Source organism: Aythya fuligula, chromosome Z (genome assembly GCF_009819795.1).
Source record: "Aythya fuligula isolate bAytFul2 chromosome Z, bAytFul2.pri, whole genome shotgun sequence".
In the NCBI taxonomy this organism is placed as follows: domain Eukaryota; kingdom Metazoa; phylum Chordata; class Aves; order Anseriformes; family Anatidae; genus Aythya; species Aythya fuligula.
Genome location: NC_045593.1, coordinates 72,053,999 through 72,081,538, shown reverse-complemented (window position 1 = coordinate 72,081,538; position 27,540 = coordinate 72,053,999). Strand labels below are relative to the sequence as shown.

The 27,540-nt window shown below is 35.5% G+C and overlaps 1 protein-coding gene across 1 annotated transcript in view; it reads left to right on the top strand.

The window, feature by feature from the left end:
• Positions 1-27,327, top strand: part of IFT74 (intraflagellar transport 74) — a 42,069-nt gene extending 14,742 nt beyond the window's left edge. The window contains exons 8-19 of the mRNA XM_032206043.1: positions 1,570-1,708; positions 2,775-2,837; positions 3,725-3,868; positions 4,537-4,577; positions 5,755-5,834; positions 9,201-9,254; positions 15,209-15,306; positions 16,291-16,417; positions 20,113-20,276; positions 21,000-21,125; positions 23,026-23,086; positions 25,393-27,327. Coding sequence (XP_032061934.1) covers positions 1,570-1,708; positions 2,775-2,837; positions 3,725-3,868; positions 4,537-4,577; positions 5,755-5,834; positions 9,201-9,254; positions 15,209-15,306; positions 16,291-16,417; positions 20,113-20,276; positions 21,000-21,125; positions 23,026-23,086; positions 25,393-25,508 — 1,213 coding nt within the window. The 3' untranslated portion in view covers positions 25,509-27,327. The remainder of the gene's footprint in view (positions 1-1,569; positions 1,709-2,774; positions 2,838-3,724; positions 3,869-4,536; positions 4,578-5,754; positions 5,835-9,200; positions 9,255-15,208; positions 15,307-16,290; positions 16,418-20,112; positions 20,277-20,999; positions 21,126-23,025; positions 23,087-25,392) is intronic.
• Positions 27,328-27,540: the final 213 nt, after the last annotated feature.

Sequence of the window (27,540 nt, the reverse complement as noted above, 5' to 3'; positions counted from 1 at the left end):
TGTACTTAACCTCATCAGATTTCTGGAGATTATAGGTCTTTCCTGAAGTCAGTTACAAGATTGGTTACACTTCTAAATCTTTCCTCAGCAATCCTCAGAAATGGTGGAAACTCTGAGAAATGGCTGAGAGAGGTGGAATTGTTTGATGGAAGGGTTAGGGGGTATCTTATCAGATACGCCACAATAAAGAAGATGGAGCCGGTCTCTTCTCAGTGATACCCAAGGGTAGGATAAGAGTCAGTAAGCATAAATTGAAGTACAGGATATTTCATTTAAGCAGAAAAAAACTCTTCTATGGTAAAGGTGGCCATACTTTGAAACGTTTCCCAGACAAGTTGTGGAGTCTACGTTATTCAATGTAACCAAAAGCTGCCTGAACAAGACACTGACAATCTGTTCTATGTGATTGTGCTTTGCGTAATGGCGCTGCGCAAGCCGACCATCAGAGGTCCACTCCAACATCAACTGTACATGCTTCAATGAAATGTTCATTATTCTTTTATCCCAAGGTTGTCCTTGAGCAGTTCCATTATTTCGCATTGTCTTTGAAGCCTGAGGGCATTCTTGCCTGCTGTCATGGATCTAGTAGCATCAGTCACACAATTTTAAATTTTTGGTGTCTTGCAACTCAGGAAGCGTTAATGAAAACTGGAGAAAAATGGAGCTAATTTTGCAGGAGGCATTCTGAAAGCTAGCAGTGTAAACGGTATTTTAAGAACCGTAAAGGAAAGCCTTTTGAGGAAAAGGACTTATTGTTCAGTGTCTCAGGACTTTTAGTTCATTTCCTTTATCTTCAGCTATGCTCTCAAATTACTTGACTTGCTAGCTTTCAGGAGTTTCACAGAAACCAGTAGACTCTATGTTAAGCAGTGAGAACAACACTTTATGCCTTCCTTGACTGCTAAAACACCTAGCTGCAGCTTATTGCAGTTGTGGTGGTAGAGATTTTTTTCTGCTTGCAGTCACTTGATTTTCTAACAGGTTTACAGTCATTGATCAAGAACATCAGGAATGGCTAATTGCTTAGCCATAGCATGAATAAAAAGCTCCACGCTCCTTAAGGCTACAAAGCCACATCCTGTTCTTAAGGAATCCAGCAATTCATTGGTAAAGCAAAGCTTTCTCATCATCATTATCCAGCACCATCAAGTCCTGGTAACTGTATAGTATGTTCTCTTCACATGCATTCACAAATTATACTCCAGGTTCTTTATTTCAGACTGCCTGTTCTCATTCTAAGAATTCACTGATACAGAGCAAAAAGGGAAAAAAATATACTTCTGCCAGTTTTGAGGACTATCCAGGTAGACAGTGTTGTCACGTTAGGAAGTACTATATGGGTACAGTAAGGGCAAAGAATTCTTTATCTTCTGCATTCCACAATATGAATGTTTATATAGCTAATGCAACTCCAAGGAGATACAAGTAGGTAACTTGTTTTCTTGAAGTCTGTGAAGTTTTTGTGTTAGAGGATCATTTTAGGGAGGCTGAAGGAATAGCAGAGTTTTAAATGTGTCCTTAAAGTAATCATGGACTAGTAAAAATAGTACAATTTTGTACCTTTTACAGCACAGAAAAGTTAATTCAAGCTGTGGAAGAAGATATTGAACGTGAAAAAGTCGTAGCAGATGACATCATAAAAGACATGTCTCCGGAAAATCAAGCTAAGTATATGGAGATGAAGACTGCAAATGAAAAACTCTCCCAGGTTGGTTTGTTTCATAGTACTTAACATAAAATGTTTCTAAACCTGGTCGTATTAGTTCCAGATACAATTTAAATATTAAAGTGAAAACTGAGCAATATAATAAAAAAACTTGCTGGTATCTTAAGCAATTTTAAGTGTCTGAAAAATAAACACAACAATGGACTGAAAACAAATACTTTGTGATTTTGTATTCCTTAAAAGCAAATTATTTTCATCATTTTCTTTTCTTGTTTGGGGATTGACATGCATATTTTAAAACCCTCTGTAGTGCTTAGGTGTTTGATCACATGTAAAAAGCAAGCAAAAGGGAAAAGAGAATCACAGTGTTTTTTCATTCACTTTAGTAGAAATTTTTCTTACCATGCCTAAAAATGAATCTGGCTGGGATTTTTTGTGCTTCTTGTATGTTTGCATATATGAGAAAATTAAGCTGGGCCTTTTAAAATGTTTGTGGCTTTGCTACTTATAATATTAACAAAAGCAATAAAATCTTTAGGGTTAGAATAACCTCATCTAGGTTCAGGCATGTGGTCTTGGAATACTTCCCTGTAAAGTCTACACAGAGAGAAAGGTATCTTTTAAATCTAGTGCTTCCTAGCTGTCAAAGGATGAACTGAATCACTAGTCAGGGCCTATTTGTGCCTTTATTGACTGAAACTGTGCTGACTAGTTCAGATTTTAAAATCTGACTTTAAATTTCTAAAGCAGAAATGATAAATTCCACCTTCAGTACTGATGTTAAGAAAAAGAAGAAAAAAGTGTAAAAAGCAATTCTTGGTTATTGCCCAACAGCAAGTAAGAGGAATAAGAGTTTATTGGAAAATTTGTTTTCTGAAAATAAGTGGATATTATGTCTGAGCTATTTGGAGAAGTCTTGATTTTTAAATTTTTAAGAAGACCAAGAAGAGATTTTCTATTTTTAGGAGATATCTCTTTTTAAGAAGATACCTTCTTTTTAAGAAGAGATATTTTACAGCATCTTCTGGATGCTAGAATGAAGAATTTAAAAAGCAATCTAATCATGCAGTAATTTTTTATCTAAATTTTGCATTTTTTTCCTCTTTAGGAATTGATTGTTCAACAGCAGGAATTGGACACACTGAACATGAAGGAGGAGTCTCTAAGAGCTGTATGTATGATAAAAGCTGTTTCTGTACCAATTTTTGCTGAACTCTACTGTAATAAATAATACTTTTCTCATTAAATTTTCATATGCTGTAGGTTTGTGCTCTAGAATGAGAAAGCAAAGCCACCTCTCTGTTTTCCACCAATAATTTATAATTAGCTGTGTTTTAAAATGTTTTTGTTAGATGCCAAGTACAAAACTTACTAGCTTTAGTTAGCCATATGGTTATCAAATGTTTTGTGTGATGTGTGACTGATTTAGAATTACTCTCCGAAGATAAATGTGAAATTACCACTCAAATTTTTCTAAAGAATTTGTGATACCTAATTTTTCAACATAATGTGGGAGCATGATTTTCTTGTTTCAAATGCCAATGTCATTTGAAGCACAAAGTGGTACCAGCTGAGATATTTTTTCTCCCACAAACATGTAAACACACACTTCTAATATGCTGTTTTACATTACTAGAATTAGAAGCTTCTCACATTGGGTCTCTCATGGATCTTCAAGGATTCATAAGCTGAAACGTACAGTCATATATGTCTTCAGAAAATACCACTTTTGAATACTTGTAGACATTTTTCTATTCCTTTGGAATACTGTATATTGTTTGTGTTTCCCTAGAAATGATAAAATAGCAGTAAATCTACTCAGAAGGTTGGCCTGAGCATGAACTCATTGAGCAAGAAATGCTGACTGGGATATTCTGTTCCAGAAAATGCATTTTTGAGATTACAGATTATATTCATTCTTTATACTGCCTCCGTACCATTTGTAACAAGTGAGCTTCACTTTCAATGTATGGTTAAGTGTCATTCAATTAAAACAATTTCTGCAATGTTCTCTTGCAGTCTGGAAGTCGGTAGTAGGTGTTTTGTTTCTCCCAACAGGAAATAGCACACTCCCTGGTGAAACAGGAGGCTGTGCAGCTGTATGAAAAGCTCCATGAGCTTGAGGAACGTCGAAATCAAATGATTGCTGAGGACAAGAACATGGAATCTCCACAGGAGGAAAGAGAGAGATTACTAAAGCAGGCAAGAACATAAAATGGTATCATTTAAAGGATCCTCTAAGTCAGTCAGTATATTAAGGGATGATGGAGAAAGAAAAATACTTAGTTTTGAACCTTGCCATTATTTAGTCTTTAACCAGCACAAACCATCTGGAATTAAGTACAGGTAATGGATGGGCTGGAAGGGATGCTTCAGGTTCAGCCATAACAAAATTGGCACAGTCAGTTTCTCAGCTGGTTGACTTGTTCAAATTCATCAGTCCTGTTGGGATGGGAAAAATGATCCTATTGAACAATATTATAGCATAACTCTAAACTGCATCATTTTGGGATAGTGTGCAGATGTACTAATCAAGAAACAATCTTATTACTTTGTAAGGGAGCGTGCCGTGTTATATAGCCATTCTTGCATACATACTATGTGGATTATTGTACTGAACAGCACTCATGAGTATATCCAATTTTTAAATATGTATGGAGAAAGCAGGGGAGCATTTGGAAGAGATCAAATTTAAATAATAACACTTCTCTCAGTGAAGAGATGTTGTTGGACAACATGACAACAAGTTTGTGAAATCATATGCTGAGTTTCTATTCCTCGTGTACTGAATTAAGAATTATTTTTTAGATTTCTCCTTCTTCATTTGTAGATTTTATTTCATATGTTACAGTTGGTATTCCTTTCTATAGGTTAAAGAAGATAGTCAAGAAATAGCAAGCATGGAAAGACAGTGAGTAATCCCATTTTATTGTTGTTCATATTACATTTAGCCCCTGCAGAGAGAGATTAATCCTGTCACATTTTCACCATATGTTGCATCCTCTACTGGTTTTAACCTTCCACAATAACAGGACATATCCTTCTGCTGCAGCTAAATAATTTTTGTATTACTAGACCATTTAGGTCGGCATAAGATATTTCCTATCTTCATGAATATGCCTTAATAATAGCACTGACATAAATTTATTTAGGGCTGCAGAACACATTCCAAGAGCTGTTCATTGCAAGCCCATTTTTAAGATTTTGTTGTTGTTGTTTCAGTTTCTTAAGCCTGTAGAGTTACAAAGTTGCTTACAGAAATTTCAATTCTGAAGAGTAACAGGGCACTGCTTCTTACTTCTCAGTTACTACACCTTTCTGTAGATTTTCCAGAAGCTCTTTTAATATTACAATACATAGTAATATGTTATGGGGGACAGATAGAGTAGTATCTTTCTGTAATCTTGAGTTTTTTGATTTTTCTTTCTTTAAAGAAGATTTTAAATAATTCTTGAATTCTCCTAGAAACAATTTTAAATTCTTCTTACAAGTACTTTCAGTTTTAATCATTGGTTAATTTTTAATGCATTATCACCTTTTGATTGGCTAATAAGTTACTTAACAGAATTCTTGGTAAGAAGCAGTAACAGAGAAATTTATTTGAGAATTTACAGAAAAATGTTTCTAAGGTAGTTTTCTTCCTCATTTCAATTGATTATCTATAGATACAGTGTTTTATCTGGCAATTTCTTAACAGATTTTAGTGAGCACATAGGTAATTTTTACATGATACAGTCACTTGATGGAGTTTGCCAATTACGTTGTACGTTGCAGAGCTGTATAGCAACCAGAAGAGGGGCCAGTTGAGTAAGGTAAAAGCTACTGATGATGCAAAATTGCTTTTAATGGAAAAGAGCAGCAGTACTTATACTTACTAAGATGGACTATGTATATTAAATATAGATTGTGACTAAAGTGAAAGGTACATTGCATGTATGTTTTATAATAACGGTAATCCTAATGTTATCTTGTTTTTGAAAAACTTAGGTTTGTTATTTTGATTCTGATTCTTCTCTCCATTTTTCTTTAAAAAAAGTAAGTCTTTTACAAAGCAGTTTTAACCATGGATTTCATAATCTTTTTATTAGGCTGGCAGAAGTAAAAGAAAAAACAAACCACTTTAAAAAGGTTATTCAACGACTTGATATGGATTTGGAGAATCATCAAGGTAGTATCACTTCAGTTGTGGTATACCATGCAGGGATTTACTTGGAAAAGATGCCATGCCCGTGTTACAATGTGGACGTTAAGTGCTTGAAAACGTTTGAATTTATACAAATACCCAGTTGTTCACTATCAGGAGAAAGTTTTATGTCGTTTGAGTTTATGCAAATACCCATTCATCACTATCAGAAGAAAGTTTTGTGAAAGTTTTGTGCAGACTTCTCAGAGAAGCTGAAAAATGACCAGTACACACTTAATACTGGAGCATTCATCAACGTTGTTGTGCTTGGTAAACTACTGTATAAAAAGATAGTACAGCTCTCTGGCTTTCTGTCCTAATACCTGTCTGAAAGTGTGAGAATGTTTAAACTAATATCCATGTGTAAAGCAGCTGGAACTCAGTTTGATTTTTTATCTGTCTTGGACACTCCTTATGTTGATCTCTGCAACAGTTTGAGAATTGCCTAAAAATGGTGTTAGTTCTGCAAACACCCAATGTCATTATATTAGGCTAATCCCAACGTAGGTTGGGATTTGTTTTAGCACTGGAAGTTACGGTTCAGGAGAAGTAGCTTAGTTTGAGTATAGGCCTTCAACAGCTCTGGAAGATTCTCCTTAAAATGGAAATTCATACCATGGGAAACCTATTGTTTAATTATAGTGGATTCTGGTTAGGTAGGAGTTAGATAAATATGCGTATATATTTTGGAAAACCTTAGAACAAGCTATTTAACTTCTGTGGAACTGATAAATTGATGTTTTTGATTACTTTAATTTATACATTTTCATGGGTAAACAGTATTAAAGTTAGCTGTGAATTTCTTCAAAGTGAACAGATACTCCTAAAAATGACCCTAAATGATCCCTCTCATCTTTTGCATTATGAAGTATTTAATATTTTTCCATATGTTTCATTATTTTAATGCAAATAATTTATTAAAATTGTTCTATTGGCTATTTCCAGACAAAATAATTTTCAGTTTTACTATCCTGCTTTTATTTTGTTGTTGTTGTTGTTGTATCTTTGGAGAAATGCAGAAGGTAAGAAGTGAGTTGCTTTTCACCTTTTATAGTTGGATTTGCACTTACAGTAATTCATTGCTGGTCTGTACTTCTTTTGGCATTCTAGATGTTGTATTGACAAAGAGGATTTAACACACAGGCAGCAGAAGGCACATGCTCTCCTTCAACATACAAGTAACAGTCAGGATATGCAGAATAAAGCTACCTGGTGATCTTATCTAAAAGTGTATTGAGCCAGAGTTTGATTTGCAACAGTGTTGTAGAAGAAAATAGGTTTAAGGCTTATCTATTGCAACCTGCAAATAGCTACAGTTTAAAAGTGGGTTCTGCCTGGTCTTTTTCGATATAGGAGTTGTGGCATGGTCAAACGCTTTATATTAAGTCTACAAAGGGTGCAGTATGCAGAGTGGGAAAGCGTCTGCTTTAAAAGTTTGGTTTTCCTAGCGTTTGAGGCTGCAGTTGATACAGTTATATCTGACAGTGCCAGCACTGTACTACCCTGCATTAGTTGTATTCATCTGCATTGTTTTACCCCATTTATGCAAAAAGAATGTGTGCCTATAACATATTTGTGGAAATGGTTAACACGCATAACTTGATTATGACATGAACGCTGTGTGTAGCAACAAAAAGAATAACTAACTCATAAAGACCTTTCTTAAATTGTTAGTAGAATCAATAATTCTTTTATGTACTAAAGCACTTGATTCTCTCTTGTCTACTTCTTTGTCCTTGAGATTCCTGTCCTCCCTCCTTCCCCAGTCAACTTACTTCAGGCTCAGTATTTAAATTGCATATTTCAAAGCATTCACAAAACTTCAGGTCTTACAAGTTTTTTGAATAAAATTTAAGGAAAATTAACCAGTCAAAAAAAAAAAAGTTACAACTAGGAAGTGTTTGAATATTTCAGGATGCATATTTCAGTGCTTGGAACATTTTGAAAGAATGGGAAAAACAAAATAAGTAAACTATAAGTAGGGTTTTTGTTCAGTTTTCACTTAACTGGGTAAGTTTTTTACTTGTTTATCTTGTTTTATTGTATTTTTAATTATATGCTGCATATATTAGCATCTAGTTTTATTGATTATTCAAAGTCAGCATTAACTGATAATGCAATAGACATAGCATTTCATAAATTGAATGAAAGGCTAATCTATTGATGGAATAATGCCAGCTTTTAAAGAAAAATTATCTGTAAAGGTATTTTAAAGATAAAGGTCTTTAATTCAAATATCTTTTTATTTAAAAGTTTGGATGATTGCATAGCTCTATTTCATGGCTCATTGTAACTAGACTTTTTGAAGACTAGAACAGACTTTAAGTTATCAAGTATTGGATACTTGCCTTGCAAAATGAGAGAGTCTAGCAAGGAACAAAGCGACAGCTACAAGGAAGCTGAAGAAAAATTACTGTCCCTTAGGGGTTTGCGGGTGTTTGTATATACTAGATAAAAAGGAAAGCAGGGGAGTATATAAGTAAAAAGACCTTGGTAAATTTGCTTGCTCTGTTATATCTGTATCTATTGTTATTCTTTTTCTTTATATTTTTTTAAAGTCACAACCTCAAGCTGAAAATTAATCTATGAACAAAACTCAAACAATTAAAAATTTAGATGTTTGCAACTTAAGGTTGTTGTTAGCAGCTGAATTTTCTTGGCTTCATGAAACCTGTGGCAAATACAGCAACTCTACCATTTTACTAGTACATTTTAATTAAGAGCTGTTTATAGTCAATTGTTAGATACAAAGATGGACTGATTATTTCATAGTCATTATTCCTAATAGCAAAGTAAAGAACATGTTGGAAAGGGTCTTTTAAAACTTTTCGTGCATTCCATTTTCCTCTACCAGTTTTCTTGTTTATTTCCTGAGATTGTCATGCTGGCTTACAAGCTGCTTATCTTTATGAACGTCCATTTTAATACCTGAAAGTGCCATTGAATTGTCTCGTGTTAAATGAAGACACACAAAGCTTAACTAACCATGCTGCCCAAAAACATTAAAGCATTCTTTCTCTATTGTTGAAATTCAACTGACTTAAGAAAAATCGTGCCAACTTCCTTTGTTCAAACCAAATACTTATCCTACTCTTATTTATGAAAAATCCTGACCTCTAAAAGGTTCTAAAAATTGCACCAAGACTGGTTTATTAAGATAATTATCTTATTTTTTAATATAAAGCTGTGTATGACATATTGAATTGAATGGTGATAGCAAATGATATGGAATGAGTCCTCTACTTTTAACACATGCTTAATTTTTATTTTTTTAAATTGGACATTTTGCCTGCCTAAAGGAATCCACGACTGAGGTAATAGAGAGTTGAATCAATGTTACATTTCTTGCAGGAGAGGAAAATTGGAAATACAAGGAGCTGAAGAAGAGAGAAGAAAGCATGGACAGTAAGATGTCTAATATACTTTAATTCCACTAAAATACAGGTTTTCTTGTACTGTTTTCACTTAGTTAATTTAGCACTGAAAAGAACTGATCTCCTGATCTTTGCATAAAAGTTTCTGTGTTCTGTCTCAGGACAAAATAATTGATAACTTAAGATTTACAGGACACTCACAAATATTTGAAGTGTCTTTCAAGGCTTTTCATCAAACGTCTTAGGAACAGCTTTATTTTGTGAAATAGTGCTGAAATGAATTTTAAAGTGAACTTAAATGAGAGACTCAAAACCAGCTGGTCAGGTCTGATTAATAGAAGCAAAACTTTAGAATTGGGATGCATAAATATCACATAAACCTTTAAAATTAAGGCTTTTCATATCTGTTTATTCAAGATGAATGCTTCTAAAGTTCTGCTCCATATTAAAAAGTTCTCATGTTAGGAAGATCTCAGCAGCGTCTAGCAAAAGAATGAAGAGAGAACTATTTTTAAAGTATATTCCACAGCTACTATATTATAGTAGGAAATTTACAAAAACTGTTGGTCTGCTACTCAGCAAACGGGGAAAATGATCAGCAAATATGCCACGAAGTGTCTAATAGTAAGTGCTCTCTAATACTGTTCAGTTTAACTTAAGGCTAGTGTGATTGAAAACAAGGTCTCAGATGACAACGAGGAAATATGGGTGGGAGCATACGTACAGAGTCACTGGATTTTCAAATTACCTGAACTTCATCAGAGGATACTGATGCAGCTCTAGAGCTGTTTGAGATTAATTGAGAGATGTGGGGTTAACATATACAAATCTGGGAATAGGGCAAGTATTTTAACAGTCTTGAAGAAGAGTAGCCAGAGAAATATAGATCAGGCACCTTAGCATCAATTTCCAGAAAGACTGTGGAAAAAATAATCAAGCAAACAACATTAATGTTACAAAGCATGATTATGAGTAACAATTACATTGATTGGTCAAGAACAAACAACTAATTTCCTTTTTTGACTAAAAAATACAGCAGACTAAGGGGGGAGAAGCAGGTGTTCTGTCTCATGTAATTTTCTTAGAAGCAAGGAATGGAAATATGGTCCAATTTTTAGCCTGTATTGTGCATTTCATTAACAAATTATTGATTATTAAGGATTCATTGTCAAGAAGAATGGAAGGATGTGTTGAGTGGAATTTTGCTGTGTGTTGGATGTTTAGGTTGGTCAATATTTTTTTAGTCAGTTGGATGACAAGATATAGAGTAAATAAATATTTTCACAAAAAAAGCTACATTGGAAAAACTGAAGTCATGATGGAGAACAAGGTTAGAATTTAAAATATGACAGACTTTAAAAGATGTAGAAAAAAAATTGACAAGGGTAAGTGTAAGATCATACCTGGGCAGGGGTAATCAGCCGCAAAGAGCAAGGAGCAGTTCCTCAGGCACAACTCACATGATCTTGTTGAATGAAGTGATCTTGTTCTTTGTGCATTAAGGAAGGCTTCAGACGGAGCATTGTTTTTAGTACTGCTCAATGCACGTGAAGATAGAGGTTGTCCATCTGAGGTGTGATTGATCAAGGATACAGAAAACATGACCCATGAGGAAATTTTAAAGAATAGAGAATTTAGGAAAGTCATCAAATACATGAAAAGGCTGTTTCAGAGAATAAGTGAATAATATATCTGTACATATAGATGAGGGATAGAAAAGGAGAAAAGGAGTAATAAACATATAGTCACAGAAGGACTTCAGATTGAATGTTAGGAAACTCTTTATAAAGTTAAAACTCACCAAGCATTGCAATAGGTTGATGAGGAGGATTAGAGAATGTCTTTCATGAACCCTCTCTTAAGACAAGTGCATACAAACATCTGAGACATGCTTTTGTGAATCTGTAAAACATTAGATTAGACTTAGATGAAGCAAGATCAATCAGACAGGTATGATAAAAAGGAAAGAGGCTTTCTTGCAGGAAGACAATGAAATTAGAGATAAATATGGACCCTATAGAAAGTCTTTGAATAAATGCAAAGAAGGTTTAAAAACAACCTAAAAAGGTCCAGAATGGCAAAGGAAAAAAATGCTGATGAAATCGTATAGGTGCGGTGCCTAGGTCCTAATTCCACAGTTTCAGACTCTGTTTTATAAAATGGTTTATTTGTGGATATAAAGTGCATTAGTTCAGTCTCTAGAGAATTACTAGCTAATAAAGTCTGCTGTGTCTATCTTTATTTCACATTTTTGAATGTCTGAGAAAACTTTTTTTTTATGGAGGTGCTTTAATTTCAGGTTATTGGCCTGAAATTAAATTAGGTTTGGCTTTAACTATGTCTCCAGTTACAAGTTCACAGCAGTACTGGCAAAAGGTAAACCTTCTTATATTCTTGTCAAGTACTGTTTGTTACAGGTGTTTTTCAGTCTCTCAGCAGGACCAAAGCTTTATCTCAACTTTTTGAGCTAACTAAATTTGCATCAGAACTAGTAATTATTTTTAGCAATTAGCTGTGCACATTACAGTTGTGCTGTCTAATTGGCCTCTAAGAATTCCAAGTATCTTTCATCCTGAAATCACTGCCTCGGGGATAGCCTTTGTAGTATGTAAGTATTGTCCCCTTGCTCCAATAATATAAATTATTGAAGCACACTCTCTGAAAGTTTTACAAGCTGTAATCTGTGAAGCTTTTGTATTAATTCTTTGATGGAAAGCAATGCAGATCATGTTCAGATATTGCAACAGCTCTCTTACTTATAAATCTTAAATTAGTTGATAATTTAAGAGATATTATTGAAAAATACTGGTTGCTCCGTGATCCACATTGGTCTAGTCAGTCCTCATCCCATCAGGATTTGTTACTATTTCCATTTAGTAGTCCCTCCTGTTATATATCTCTCTTCCCAAATGATCCATCTCACATTTACTATCATCTAATCCCCCTTGTTCAATGAAGCACTTCTCCCATTTTTTGTCTAACTAGAAATTTAGCAAGCTCTTACATTTCCTCTATGCTCCTGTATATTTAAATATATTTCAGGTGGAGAGCCACCAGGTGACAGGTGGTCATTAAGGTACAGACCTGGGTGTCATCTTGCTGTCCATGTGATGTGTCCAGCACCTTTTATCATTATGTCTGTCACCAGGAATACGATTTCATATGCCTGGGACACAAATACAGACTGCACAGCAACATTACAGCTGTCTTGTCAGATTCAGCTGGACACTTACAGGAATGATGATAAAAGGTAGATGTTAGCAAAGGGACATAGCATGGCAAGTAGGAGATAATACCAGGTGGATAATAGTCTCAGGTGCTTAGCCATGCTTGTTATTTAGTCCAAGCCTTTAGAGATAGTGAAGTTACCTGTTTCCATTAGTTGGTAGCCCATTTCACTAGCAGTCACAAAAATGAAGACTGACAGCTGCTGGGACAAGCATTCAGAAAGATGTCAGAAATGATGGTGATGAAACTCCTTTCCCATTGACTGGCAACCCTCACCTAAACAATATCAAAGAAGATATCAAATATCAAAGAATATCAAATATTAAGCGTGTCAAGATTGGGGGAAGTACTGAGCATAGGGATTGGGGCTGGGTGGAGTACTGCATCACAACCAGTGCCACAAAAAAAGAAGGGAGAATCTTAGGGATCAGAGACTCCTTGCTGAGGGGCACGGAGGCCCTCATTTGTCGCTGAGATAACCTATCCAGAGAGGTGTGCTGTCTTCCTGGAGCACGTGTCAGAGACATTAGGAAGGCTCATTAAACTGGAGGATTACTATCCTCTTGTTGTCATTCAGGTTGGATCCCAGGAAGCTGCAACTAGAAAAATGAGAAATATTAAAAAGGACTTTGCATCTGTGGGAAGGTTGTTGAAGGGATCAGAGGTGCAGGTAGTGTTCTCCTTTGTCCTCCCTCTGGGTGACGGGGATCCAGAAAGAAGGTGAAGAATGGGACAGGTGAATGACTGGCTGAGGGGGTGATGTCTGGACCAAGGATTTGGCTGCCCAAGATCAAAATACCCATTTGAGTATCTTGATCAATGATCTTGGGTGAGGGGATCAAGTGCACCCTCAGTAAGTTCACAGATGACAGCAAGTTAGGTGCGTGTGTCGATCTGCTCGAGGGTAGGAAGGCTCTGCAGGAGGATCTGGATAGGCTGCACCGATGGGCTGAGGTCAACTGCATGAAGTTCAACAAGGCAAAGTTCCGGGTCCTGCACCTGGGGCACAATAACCCCAAGCAGAGCTACAGGCTGGGAGATGAGTGGTTGGAAAGCTGCCAGGCGGAGAAGAACCTGGGAGTGTTGGTGGATAGTCGGCTGAATATGAGCCAGCAGTGTGCTCAGGTGGCCAAGAAGGCCAACAGCATCCTGGCTTGTATAGGAAGCAGTGTGACCAGCAGGGCTAGGGAAGTGATTGTTCCCCTGTACTCGGCTCTGGTGAGGCCGCACCTCGAGTACTGTGTTCAGTTTTGGGCCCCTCGCTACAAGAAGGACATGGAGGTGCTCGAGCGAGTCCAGAGAAGGGCGACCAAGCTGGTGAGGGGCCTGGAGAACAAGTCCTACGAGGAGTGGCTGAGGGAGCTGGGCTTGTTCAGCCTGGAAAAAAGGAGGCTCAGGGGCGACCTTATCGCTCTCTACAGGTACCTTAAAGGAGGTGTAGCGAGGTGGGGGTTGGCCTGTTCTCCCACGTGCCTGGTGACAAGACGAGGGGGAATGGGCTAAAGTTGCGCCAGGGGAGTTTTAGGTTGGATATTAGGAAGAACTTCTTTACTGAGAGGGTTGTGAGGCATTGGAATGGGCTGCCCAGGGAAGTGGTGGAGTCACCATCCCTGGAGGTCTTTAAAAGACATTTAGATGTTGAACTTAGGGATATGGTTTAGTGGAGGACTTGTTAGTGTTAGGTCAGAGGTTGGACTAGGTGATCTTGAGGTCTCTTCCAACCTAGACAATTCTGTGATTCTGTGAAGTGTAGAGTCCTGCACCTGGGAAGGAACAGCCACATGTATCAGTACAGACTGGGGGACAACCTGCTGGAGAGGAGCTCTGAGGAGAAGGACCTGGGGGTCCTGGTGGACGACAGGTTGACTGTGAGCCATCAGTGTGCCCTGGTGGCCAAGAGGGCCAATGGGATCCTGGCGTGCATTAAAAGGAGTGTGTCCAGCAGGTCAAGGGAGGTGATCCTCCCCCTCTACTCTGCCCTGGTCAAGCCTCACCTGGAGTGCTGTGTCCAGTTCTGGGCTCCCCAGTACAAAGAAGACGGATCTCCTGGAAAGAGTCCAGCAGAGGGCCACACAGATGATACAGGGCCTGGAACATCTTCCCTATGAGGAAAGGCTGAGAGACCTGGGTCTGTTCAGCCTGGAGAAAAGAAGGCTGAGAGGGGATCTCATCAATGTGTATAACTACCTAAGGTGTGGGAGACAGAGGGATTTGGCCAATCTCTTTTCAGTGGTTTTTGGGGACAGGACAAGGGGCAATGGCCACAAAATGGAGCCCAGGCAGTTCCGCACCAACATGTGAAAGAACTTCACTGTGAGGGTGATGGAGCACTGGGACAGGCTGCCCAGGGAAGCTGTGGAGTCTCCTTCTCTGGAGATATTCAAGGCCTATCTGGACGCCTACCTGGGCAGCGTGCTCTAAGGAACCTGCTTTGGCAGGGGGGTTGGACCCGATGATCTTTCTAGGTCCCTTCCAACCCCTTCAATTCTGTGATTCTGTGAAGATGGTGACCTCATATCATTAATGAGTCAAATATGTGTATATGTGAAAAAAAAAACAAAACTGGTTTTCATTCCAGCCTCTTAAGTTGACAAGTTTCAAGGACTGTATCACTTGCCTTTTAAGTAAATTATTAATCTCAAAGTCTAAATATGTACAGCTTATCAATTTAATACAAAGATTTAACTGAAAATTACAAGGGTTTGTGCTATACCTCTGTTAGCAGCAGTCTTCTTTATCATGTTTGTTGATCTCTAGATTTTCTTGAGACTTTTGAAGATGTGAAGAATCAAGAGCTAGAACGAAAGGCCCAAATAGAAGCCAATATTATTGCACTCCTGGAGCATTCAAGCAGGGTAAGCGCATTTCCATCCTCCCATGGCAACCTAGGCATTTAGAACCACAGAACAGGAGAATGAATGGTTAAAACAAGGTTATTGTTTTTTGTTTTGTTTTGTTTTGTTTTGTTTTTTTTTCCAGAAAATATATGCATAATAATCTCTAAGGATCAAACAAGTACCATATATTGTTGTAGTAAAAAGATGTAATTAATTTCTCTTTATCCCTGGGGAAAGTCTTTTGAATGTTAGATTATGCATGTGACTGGAGTAAAAGAAATGCATATATCATTCCTGTAACTTATCATTGATATAATCAATATCATTCTATTTATGATAAACATTTCAGAATGTTGCAAATAAAACTACTGCAACATTTTTTTTATCTAAAGTCTGCAAATCTCAGTTCATGGGTATTTTATCATCACTAAGAGGTAAAACTAACAATATTTCAACTGTCTCCTCAATATTTGAATTATGCCTAAAATACCCTGCCATGTATATTTAATGTAAACACTTCAGAAATTGTTCCCACTTGCAGTCTGACATTTTTTGAACTTTCAGAACATTTTTCCTATTAACATTTTTGTTCCTGCAGATTTTTTTGTTATTGTGGTTGTTGTTAGAGAAATCTTTTAGCTGAGTAATATTTTGATTATATCATCGCTTCAATTGTGTCTTATTCAATGTAGTATACTGTTAAGGTATGTGTAAAGCAATTAATACTTAGTTTAGAAGAGATTTATGTGGCACAACAGTTTATCCTTACTGCATTTCTCTTTCATATTCATTGGTCTATCAGTACATTTTTTTATCAAAAGCTGACAGAATGAAAAGTCATTAAATTTAAATTATTTCAGACTGTTTCCAGTATTTTCAATCCTTGTGATAGAAAAGCCAAATAACAGACTAGGAACTTGGAGAGAAGAGGGTTTGGTAATTGTCCAGTTACCATTTGTGGATTCAAAGATACAGTATGTTCTTGTTATTTATACTACACAGAATGTGAATTGTATGAAACAAATTTCATCTGTTACCAATCAAGAGTTGAAGATTATGCAGGAAGACCTCACTTTCAAATCAAATGAAATGCAGAAGTCACAGAGCACTGCTAAGAATCTGATTACAGGTGAGACCAACACTGAATTTTCAAATTCATTCCTTTAAAAAGCTAAAATGACCTAAGCACAAGAAAAATTACACTAAGTACAAGATCAGAGTTCTGTACTGAACTTGAAATGCTGTTGTAAGTTGACAAACTTGAATTTGTATGAGTAACAAGTGGTTTATATTCCTCAAAAGTATTTTACTTACTATTAGCAATAAAAGATGAGCTTGCTTGCAGAAATACATTTTCAACAGATGTATTTTAGTATATATGCAAAATGTCTCTTGAGACAGAAACTTGATTTTATTAATATTCACCTTGAAGTAAACATTCTTTGCAATGTTAAAACAGTTTTTAAGAAATACAACTAGGGACTTGCACCTAACCACGTATTATTTGTAAATGTTATTCTTAGTATCACTTACTCACAGTTTGTGCTTTTCTAAAGGGAAACTTCCCATGGGAGAATTAACTGGCAACAATGGTGAATAGCTCTCAAATTCATATTCTTAGGTTTTGATTCTTTGACTCTGAATTTTCATTTTGACTTAATTTTGGAAATACTCAAGCAATTAATTTTCAGTGTAGGAATTTGTAGGACCTGTAGTTTCAGAAAGCAGACAATACTTTTCTTTCATTTCCGCAACAGGTATCTATTTAGTTCTTTATTTGTACTGTTTATAGTGGAATTGTTCTCCTAATTGTAAACCTTTGCCAATATCATTATTGGTTCAGCAAGCCTTTCCTTGTTTGTTTGGCTGAAAGGAAGGGGCAGGAATGAAGAACCATAAATCTTTTTGTTAGAAGGCTATTACGTGCTGTACTTGGTAGTGATTTTCAAAATAGGGGCTTGTATTGTAACTTCAAGCAGATACGTGCAAATGAAAAGTTGTTATTCACAAAATACTGTAGAAATTGATTTTGTTGTGCATTTGAACATTTAGTGTTCATTTGTCTGCAAATAAGCATTTTGCAGTTATAGTTTAAAGAACTGGACCAGACCTTACAGGTTCAAATATGACTTTTTGTTCTTTCATGTTAACAGCAATTCTTGGATTTTACAATATAGGGATGTTCCAGAAACACATAGCACTGTAGATGACATTATTGAAATACGTAGTTCTCTCTTTGCAAGGGGATAGAAGTTGCTGTATATAATTTTCAGCAGATAATTTAAATTATTTAGAAGTACATTTCTGAAAGCAAGGAGTCACAGATACTGTAATAAACATTAGATTCTTTCGAAAACAGAGTGAATGTTCCATTTGCGCAGTTGAAGTTCTTTGTAGCCCCTGAATTATAGCATGGTCATCTTCAGGATTTTTTTGTTGTTACTAAAATCTGAATTTCCATATATTTGTGCCATAACAAAGATATAAAAAGTCCATCGGCAAGCCCTTTTTTTAAAAAAAAAATAAAAAATAAAAAGGAAGAAAGGAAACCATGAAGAGTAAACAAAAGTGCTGATGGCATAGTTTCCCAAAAACATTTCCCTGGGTCACAGTGGTTTGGTCTCAGAGTTTGCTACTGTGTACACACTGCCTGCGAGACGCTGCAACTTCATGGCGTATCAGAAGGAACTGGGCTGCATCCTCTTCCTGTCTCTTCCCCTAGAGGAGTTTGGAGTTTTTTTTGTTTTGTTTTGTTTTGTTTCATTTAGGTTGTCGCTAGATAAGGATAACATTCATCCCTTCCAGTTTATTCCCTTTTCTCCAAAAAGTGCGAATGGGAAGGAATAGCCCACTGCTGTCTCACCACAGAATATCAGTTTATAGACAGAGCAGTCTTTTAGTCCTTTCGGGTATTTTGGCTTGTATGTTGTTATTATTCATTACATGTAAAATAAATCCTATTTAGTCAACTACATGTTGCTTTGAAGTAATAGAATATTAATATTAGACTAATTATATTAAAAGCAAAAATGTTTTCATTAGGTCTAAGTAAGTCTTTAAAATGTAAAGTTGTTTTTCAGCTGTTTCCCTCTGATTTGAATTCTTTATGTATTTTTTTTATTGTTTCGAATGTTAAAGCTCTGATTTCTTGAGGTTGCTAAGCATTTGTTTGTCTTTAAACCACAGTGCCATAGGAACAGAATTAGTTCGGTGGTCTGTTCAGTTTTGTTTTAGGATCTGACATTGCCCAATAACAGCCACTGCAAAGCGAAGCTATGGTCAGTTATTCTAGATGCAAGCAACTTCTTTTCTTAAACCCTTTACAGTGGAAGAAGGCATAAACATTGATTCACAGACAAGCATTTTAGTTCCAATACTTTTTCTTTTAAATCCTTCTTTTTGCCAGTATGGAAATGTTTAGAGTCTATATATATGCTCTTTTCACATATAGGAACCTTTCAGTCTTACCTTATTGAACCATGCTACTCAGGATGTGCAACACAAAAATCTTGGCTTCCCTTTTTGTTTGCTTATTTTGAGGTTTCTGAAGACATCACAAACATACTTTATTATAAGAAAAAAAAAAAAAAAGAAAAAAAAAAGTTGACTAAAGCTAATATTTCACACTAAGAAATGTATATATGGCATAAATACAGAGGAAGAGAAATGAGTACCAAAATCTTGCTATATTAGGATTTTGATCAGGTGAGATTTTTCCAAATAGTTCCAACAATGAAGTTGTTCACAGTTTCTAAAAAACACAGTTTTTAGAAAGGTGAGCCCCTGTCACATATGCACATCCATTTCCTTCTGCTGTAAAGATCTCTATTGCTTTGGTGAAGATGGGAGAAACAAATTTCTACTGTTTTTCCAGGGGAACTGCACATACCTGAGTGTGTAAGCATAACGTTCAGTGTATGCCAAGTGCTGTTTCTTTGTGTTGTCTCATCCCTTCCAATAACTCACTTCACCTGGTACTTTAGAATTTAGAAAAAAAAAAAATATTTGTATCATTATTCAGAGTTAAACACAGCTCTGAATCATAGGATTATGTAGCTATGTCTTTAAAAATTCAGGAAAATATAAGAATGGGAAGGCACACACCCATCCAAAACAGTTCTACCCCTATCTAGTCCTTCCACGCTTCTAATTCCTTTCATTACCTATCTCTCTTATTTCTTTTTAGAGGATTGTCAGAAGTAAATGCTGAATATTGACACACATGCTCAGTTTGTAAAAATAAGACAATTCTTATTACTGTGAAGATATGGAAGAATTTTCTTCAAGGAAAAGCTGGCAATTTAATCTCATAAAACTAGGGCAACAGAACAACAGAAATAAAGAACAACAGAAATAAAGGCAATATGATACTAAAAAGCTAACAAAAATAAATTTCAAAATCTGTCTGCATTGTAAGTCAACTTTTGGTAAGGTATTACCACTGCCTTAAAACTTGAAATTGACTGAAGTTATGTGCAACTTTAACAATATAAATACAACAGTGTGATGTAGAAAATCACCACATTTCCATTATTGTTCACTTATGTAGTATATATTACCATAACTGTAATTTAACAATTTGAAATACAGGATGATTGTGAAGATTGGATTTTGTGCTTTCATTCATGTTAACATTCCTATGTATATCAAGATAGCAAGAGCTGTTTGTATTGCTCAAGTATAGCATAAATCTTTATATCTGGATAATGTATTATCATAGAATCATAGAATCATAGAATATTATATAGAATCATAGAATATTATGGGAAAAAAAAAAAAAAAAAAAAGTCCTATTATTTAGTGATTGTGCATTTGTTGGCCTAGAGAGTCAAAAATTGCAGATGGACCTGCAGAAGATGGAACTCCTGGAGGGCAAGATGACTGATGAACTGGCTTCTCTTAAAGAGAAAATTGAACAAACAACAGCAGAGTTGGAAGTCTATAATAATTTGCCAGCTCTGAAAGCATCAGGAGAAGAGAAGAAAAAGGTAATAATAGGAGTGAAGCATAGAAATACATGAAACACATGGGGATTTGTGTGTTTTTGAGCACCTGCAAGAGGGGCAGCCAGGCCTATGGTTGGGGATCCTGAATGAAACAGGGTTTGCACAGCAGTACAAATGAATCCAAATGCTTCTTAGCTTATATATGTGACTTATTAACTGGATACATGTGGCAGGCTATCAGCTGGATACCTTTTGATAACTTCCTTCCCACAAAATTTCCCATTTATTTTACCGATTTATCTGATCTTTCTGCTGTAACTTATGACTACCCATAAGATTGAGAATGTAGCGATCTAACCACAAACCCCCCCCCAAAAAAAAAAAAATCCTGTCCTTTCTTTGCTGTAATATAAACTCCATCTAGAACAGTTCCCATTTCACTTGTGATAAATTTTCTATAAATTCTTAACACCATCATTCACACTTGTGCTGTTATAGTACAGTCTAAGCTTACAACTTGTTCATCATAACTGCTGAATGTTATCATTATGATAGGGCATGCATTGTTAGAGAAAAGCTGTGACTTATTTATGCATATGAGGTTGGAACCAGATGATCTTTCAGGTCAAACCAAGCCATTCTGATATGATCTTGTTCTGAAAGGAATTAAAACTAGCATCTTGAAAGTTGAACAAAAATAATCTGTCTTTAGCCCACAGCAAATAAACTCATCAATTAATCTGTTTGTGTTTCTTTTTCAAATAGAGACTACAGGATGACAAAGAAAAATTAACAAAACGTAGTAATGCTTTCAAGAAAATAATGGAACACTTGAATGCAGAGTATGAGACCCTGAAGAGAGAGCTTCAAGAGAATGAGACACATTCTCAGGTATAGCTCAGGAAATGTATCATCACTTCAGTTGTTTCTGTCCTATCCTTGTTTCCTCATATGCGCTGTATGGGATGAATCAGCTTACTCCTTCTAAGGGAGATTTGGAAGCATGTGTTGTTCTGTTTTTAAACAGAAATTAGTATCATGCCAATAAATTTATTACAAGCTTTGGTTTCAAAGTTACTAAGAGCAGATCTTTCTGAGCTTAAGAATTGTGTGAATCTTTTAAGTGTTTACATTGATTTTGCTCAGAATTCTCTCTCTTCCATTACTTAAGAAGTTTTGAGAACTAACTTAGAAAGCAACTAAAGAAGAAAAAAAAAAAAAGTCCCTAATAATTAGATCAGATCACCTTCCTTTTTAAAGGTATGCTGCTAACTTTTTTCTTTGCAACCTGTGCTATTATTTTTCCTTCTTTTTCCCAATCCTTCTGCTTCTGGTCCTGGTAGACCACTAAAACTTCAGGGTTTGTTTGGGTTTCTTTAAACCCAAATAACTTTTGTATATATTTACATTTAAATTTCAAATGTGAATCAGAAAGGAATATGTTTACAAACTTGCGATCAGTTTTGAATCTTCTATTATAAACACTAATTAATTCTTATCATTTTGGCAACAGAACTTCACTAGGTGCGGATGCACAGAAGGAAAATGCATAACCTCAAAATAAGTGGAGAATGGGAATTATTTTCTGTGTTTCACTCATTTTTATTGCTTTCAGTTATTGAGAGCTTTGCCATTGACAGAAGGGCAAATAAAGTATATTCTTAAAACAGTTGATTGCTCTATATAAATCAAACATTTTGAAGTACAAATAGAGTTTACATATCTTGAGGGTTTGGGTGATTTTGCAAGCAGTCAACTGTATAAGTTTTGACCTTCAAAGGATTACTATAAAAGTGCACTGATTATTTCCTTTGATGTGTATCACATGTTTTAAACCTAGGCCCCATTACTGGATGTATTGCAAGTAGCTACACCTACAAATGTTACAAGAAAAATTTTTAGTCAGAAACGTCTCACAAATGTCTCATGCTGTGAACCAGTGCACTTAGATAACTGATTCTTTTCTGTAAAATTTATTTGAAGTGAGATAGCAATTATTTCATGTTTTCTAGTTTAAGAATAAGCTTTTAAATAAAGTGTAGAAATAGCTTCCTAAATTGCTGCAGTAGTTCTCACAGAAAGTTTAGTCTCAGAATGATTTTCAGATTTTCTATTTAAAAATAACATCTACATATCTTGAAATGCAGAATCCTGAACAGTAGCATCAGAAAAACAAATATTATAAAATTGTATTGTAAGGAAGCAGCCATCGATATAATGTCCACATTAGTTTCCTGTTGATGCTGAAATTATTGAAGAAGTGCCAGCAGTTAACCCACACTCTTACAATCTTCTCACTGCAGCACCGTTCTTATCACAGCTTCTGGCATCAGACAGGAAACTTAACTATGGAAGAAAGGAAATTTCTTCTGTATAGCTCAAAGTCCAAGACATTGTCAGGAAATACTGTATCTTCAGTGATTTTAGATCTTACTGATTTTAAGAAGAGATCACTTTAATGATATGAAGTCTAATGAGAATTAATATCTCTCTACCATGTCCATCTTTTTCCCTCAGAGTTGCATACACATTTCTCTGTATGTACCATTGTAGTTATATGCAGTGCTTTTATATAAATAGAGAAAAAGTAAATGTATGAAGTGTAAATTATATACAGACCAGTGTGTCATTGGCACCTTAAAAATCATTTAGCCATTGGTTATCTTTGTTTGTGAAGTAACCTTGATCTTATCAGGTGACAGAATGTAGGGTATTGAAGCATTTGGGGGGAGATTATTTGTAGAAAGAACATGTGTAGTTATTTTCTTTTTTGGCTCTTTTTTGTTTTCAGCTTACAAATTTGGAGAGGAAGTGGCAGCATCATGAGCAAAATAACTTTATGATGAAGGAATGTATCCTTTTATTTAAGAAATACAGTAAAATTCACACACTGTAGTAATTGAGGAAGAAGGCTGTTTCCTCCATCAGAATAACGCAGGACAGAATGGGGAGCAGAAGACAGAGGAGGGCGGGAAAGGCTGTGCTTTGCAAGTATCTGTTTAAACACTAGACATTATATATAGCAAAACCTGCATCTGTTGTCTGAAACAATTTTAAGCTGTCCCAAAGCAGAAGAATTGTCTTGCTGTCTGCATTTTTCCTGTTGTGTCAGTTTTGTAATTAGGTTTCATATAAAGATCAACTTTGTATCTGTACAGTCTTACCTGAATTTATCCAGCATTTTGAATTATTTGAAAATTTATATGGAATGGTGAATGATGAAAAAGTAAACAATTTGTTTTATGCATTTAGGTATTTCTTACAACATAAAAGAGGAAGTTCATATCAGAGGGGAAAAAAAAACAGCTAAACACACTAAGATCTGACAAGGAGATGCTTTAGCTAGGAAAAAAAGTGGGCTGGGATGGTAAACTGTGTTGTTGCTCTCTCATTACATGCTGCTAATTAGAGGTACATTACACTGTCTCCCTGACTAATCCTTCACTGTGAAAGACCTTCCAAAACACCAGCAAAAACTTGCTGCAAGTGATTTTCATAAGATAGGTTTTTAACTATCAAAAGAAGTGAAGTTTTTTAGATTTGATAGTTCTTATCTTGTACTATTTTCCATAGCTGTTTTATAGATCTGCGTGTGGCATGGTTGCACATCTGTTTTATTTATTTAAATTCAAAGTTAGGGGCTTTGAATTCAGTGTAGTAAATTCCTTTTTTTAAAATTATTTAGAAAACAAAAATTTTGAAATCTCAATGATGAATAGAATCATTATATGTTTATAGTACAAATACTGTAGTAAAAGTGAAAGCAGAACTAGACTGTATCATCCAGCTCTGTGTGTTTGACAATGGATATTGCTATGCACCTGAAAAAACATCAAAAAAAATATTTCAGGCAATTCTATAATAGTCTAGCCATCAGGATGAGAAAAAAATGCAATGTAGGATCTGCATATAACTTTATTTTTTCATATAACAAATATCCCATTTCTTATATCTGATAAGTGCTCTAATTCTTAGAAAAAGAAAAAAAAAGCAACATAATACATCTTGGACAAAGATGTATTTTATTATCAATCTCTTTGCTAGTAGTGAATTTCTTTTGATATATGTTTATATATTTTGTTTTTTAATTATTTCAGAATATTATGTGGAAAATATATACTTTTAATAATTGCTACTGCATTTAAAGGCTAGTAGAATGATTTATTTCAAGTGAAGCAATTTTTTTACTTTTTTCACATGAAAAACAGTAATAGGCAGTTTATTGCAGGTTGGATTGTTCTTTGCACAAAGCAATAAGGAACAAATGTTAATGAGTTTTTGCTTTTTTAGGTTCATAGGAGAAAATACAGCTATCTTAGGATATTATGTACCTTTGACCTGTGGGCATCCTTCTGTTCTTTGAGATAGGATTAGGTGAGTGTATGCAGACAGACCTTTTCTACGCTCATAGAAGAATGGTCTTCCTTTGTCAGTGATGTGAAGCCTTCTGGTGAGCTGTGGCTCACCACCTCATGGCCCCAGTCATTCCTTGACAGATAACAGGGCTCACCAGCAAGTAGCAGAAGAGACTGCTGACATTAACAGAAAAGAACTGCAGCTGTCTTCCTCTGTGGAGTAGGCTATGCAGGAATATTTTATTAAGGCGAGAATTTTGAACCCTATGATAGTCTAAAAAGAAGAAAGTCTTAAGAAGAACCCAAGAGAAAAAATGTTCAGAATATTAAAAGTTCTGCCTAACATGGTACAATATATCACCTACCTATGCAAGTGCAGATGCTTACTTAAACAGGTTTTTACATCTGCTTTGGCTACTGGAAAGAAGGATCCTGTTTTTTTGGACTCAGATTTTTCTGGCTAGAGACCTGAAGTGTCAAAACATATAGTTTTAAATAGCTGAGTGCCTTGGAATGGTTTTGTTTGCAGTGTAACAATGGGCAGTCTTCCACAAGGGACCTATTGCCTATACATATGAAAACAGAATTGACTCAAGTATGTAAGCTCTTTTTTATCATGTTTGGCATGGGATGGTAGCTAGTAAATTGCTGTAAATTTTTTACAGCCATTCAGAGTTTTTTCCATTATTTGCAACTCTTGATAGTTTTTGCAGAAGGAAACTTACTGTATTATGTTTCTCTTATGATCTCTAATTATGCTAATATTTATACTGGCAGTTTGTTTCCTTAATTCTTTTAATCAGTCATAGCAACAAAGAGTCAGGAGAGTGACTACCAGCCAGTAATGAAGAACGTGAGAAAGCTGGTCACTGAATACAACAAAGCTCTCATAGAAGCTTTACAGAACACGAAGAGCTGAACCCAGGCACTTCCTTCCTGCCCCCATGGACCAACAATGAGGGATGTGCAGAGGCAGCATGGAAAGCTGAGCCACTGAGCTCATGTGCTCACCACAGCTGTGACAGATGTTCTTAAAACTATTTTTCCAAGTTTATAAAAATCACAGATTTTAGTAGTACTCCTATTTTTTTGCAATGTTTGAAAATATTTAGAAAAAAAAAAAAACTTACAAATTGTAGAAACATGTAGAACTAGAAATACTGCATCGTAAGTGTAAAATCATCAGAATGTTTTACTGAAACTCATTGCTGGATTGTGAAGATGATGCTTGCTGTAGACAATGCTTGACACAATGCTTTACACATGCTTTACACAATGAATGTCTAATTGTCTTTTAGTCCTACCCCTGATGATCAGTGGGATTTTTCCCTGAATAAGGACTGCCCAATGGACTCTCAGATGCATTATCTTAAATGAAAGCATGTAAATTAAGTAGTAATATGCCTTCGCTATTTAAATAGCAATTCATAACAAGTAAAGGAAGCATGTAAGGACAATAAGCAGCCTCTTATGACAGAATTATTTCATACTGTAAAGTCTTAAAGTAAATTTACTTTAGGGATCTGTCAGCAAATTTTCATTTCCCAAGGGAAAACTGACTAACTTGTAGAGCATGTCCTTATTTCATCTTTTGAATATAAGAGCAGAACTATAATAAAATGTAGTGAAATATAGCTAATACTGACCTTGTGCAGAGCATTTTAGTTTTGTGGTATTCACCAATAAAGGAAGTGAAAGGGAAAATTACTTGCATTTTCTGCAATGTTTTTTTTTTCCAAGTTTTTTCTTTTTTCTCAAGCTGCAGTGTCATATGTAAACCCAACTTCAAGATAAGAGCATTGAATAGAGATTCAACATAGAAGAAAAATAGGACTGATCCATAAATAATGTGCATTACGATATATACATGCTCAGAAAGCATTAAACAAAATTACCAAGTGTGTATTTCCCTCACATTGTACGTGTAATGTAATTATAAACTACCTATTGGTAACTTCCTCTACCTTCCACATTGTAAACTAGTCCTGACCAAGGGGAAAAAAAAAAAAAAAAAAAAAAAAAAAAAAAAAAAAAAAAAAGGTAAAATCTAGGTAAAAATCCTAGACAGACAGTAATCTTAAAAAGTAGTTAAAAAAAAAAGGGGGGTTGGATATAGTCTTACTACTACCTTAGAAGAGTTCTCATGTAAAAGAAGAATACTGTGTGCTTTATTTCATAAAACGGGTTCACAAAGAATTAGAAAATTATCTGTCTGTTAAAATATAAGTTGTGTGGTTTTGTCCTTCAGTTTCTCCAAATCTGTGACCATCATTTTGAGTATATAGCAGAAATATGTAAAACAAACATACTGAAGGATCTTGCAGAGAACACCGTGTTTCCAATTTCAGCTCAGTAAATGCTGTTGTCCTCTATATTTATGTCTGTATAATATTTAGAGATAATGGAACAGGATTTCTATAAACCAAGGGATGTTATCTAGGGGAAATTCCCACTAATGTCTCTTCCTTCCTGACTAAGTTTCAGCTATTCCAGAGAGAGCCCATTATTTGCTGAGATAAAGTTGAAGTCTGATATTCTCACCAATCAAACCATCACCTAGTGAGATCGCCTCCTGAATTCCACTTCTGTTACAATAACATATTTTAATGAACAATGGAAAGAAGCTGCAGACTGAATAAACAGGCCGCTTTAAATTCGCTTTCTCTCAAGGCAGGGAATGGTTTTATTCTTTAGCAGTGATTCTGTTGGATAGCAGAATAAAATTTACAGGATTTGGTTGTGTTTTGTAATGTTCCCTTGTGATAAAAATGCTTTCTTTAGCACCCTGATTTTTCTTTTGTTCTGTTGAAGGCCTCCAGGTTGCCTGTTTCTGTCTGAGAACCTTATTGATCATTCCTTCTTTTAACAACTCATCCTTTTGGTCCTCAGTCATGCTCATAACATCTTTGGCTCACGAAGGGGCTCATCTTTGAGCCATGAAGGGGGTACTA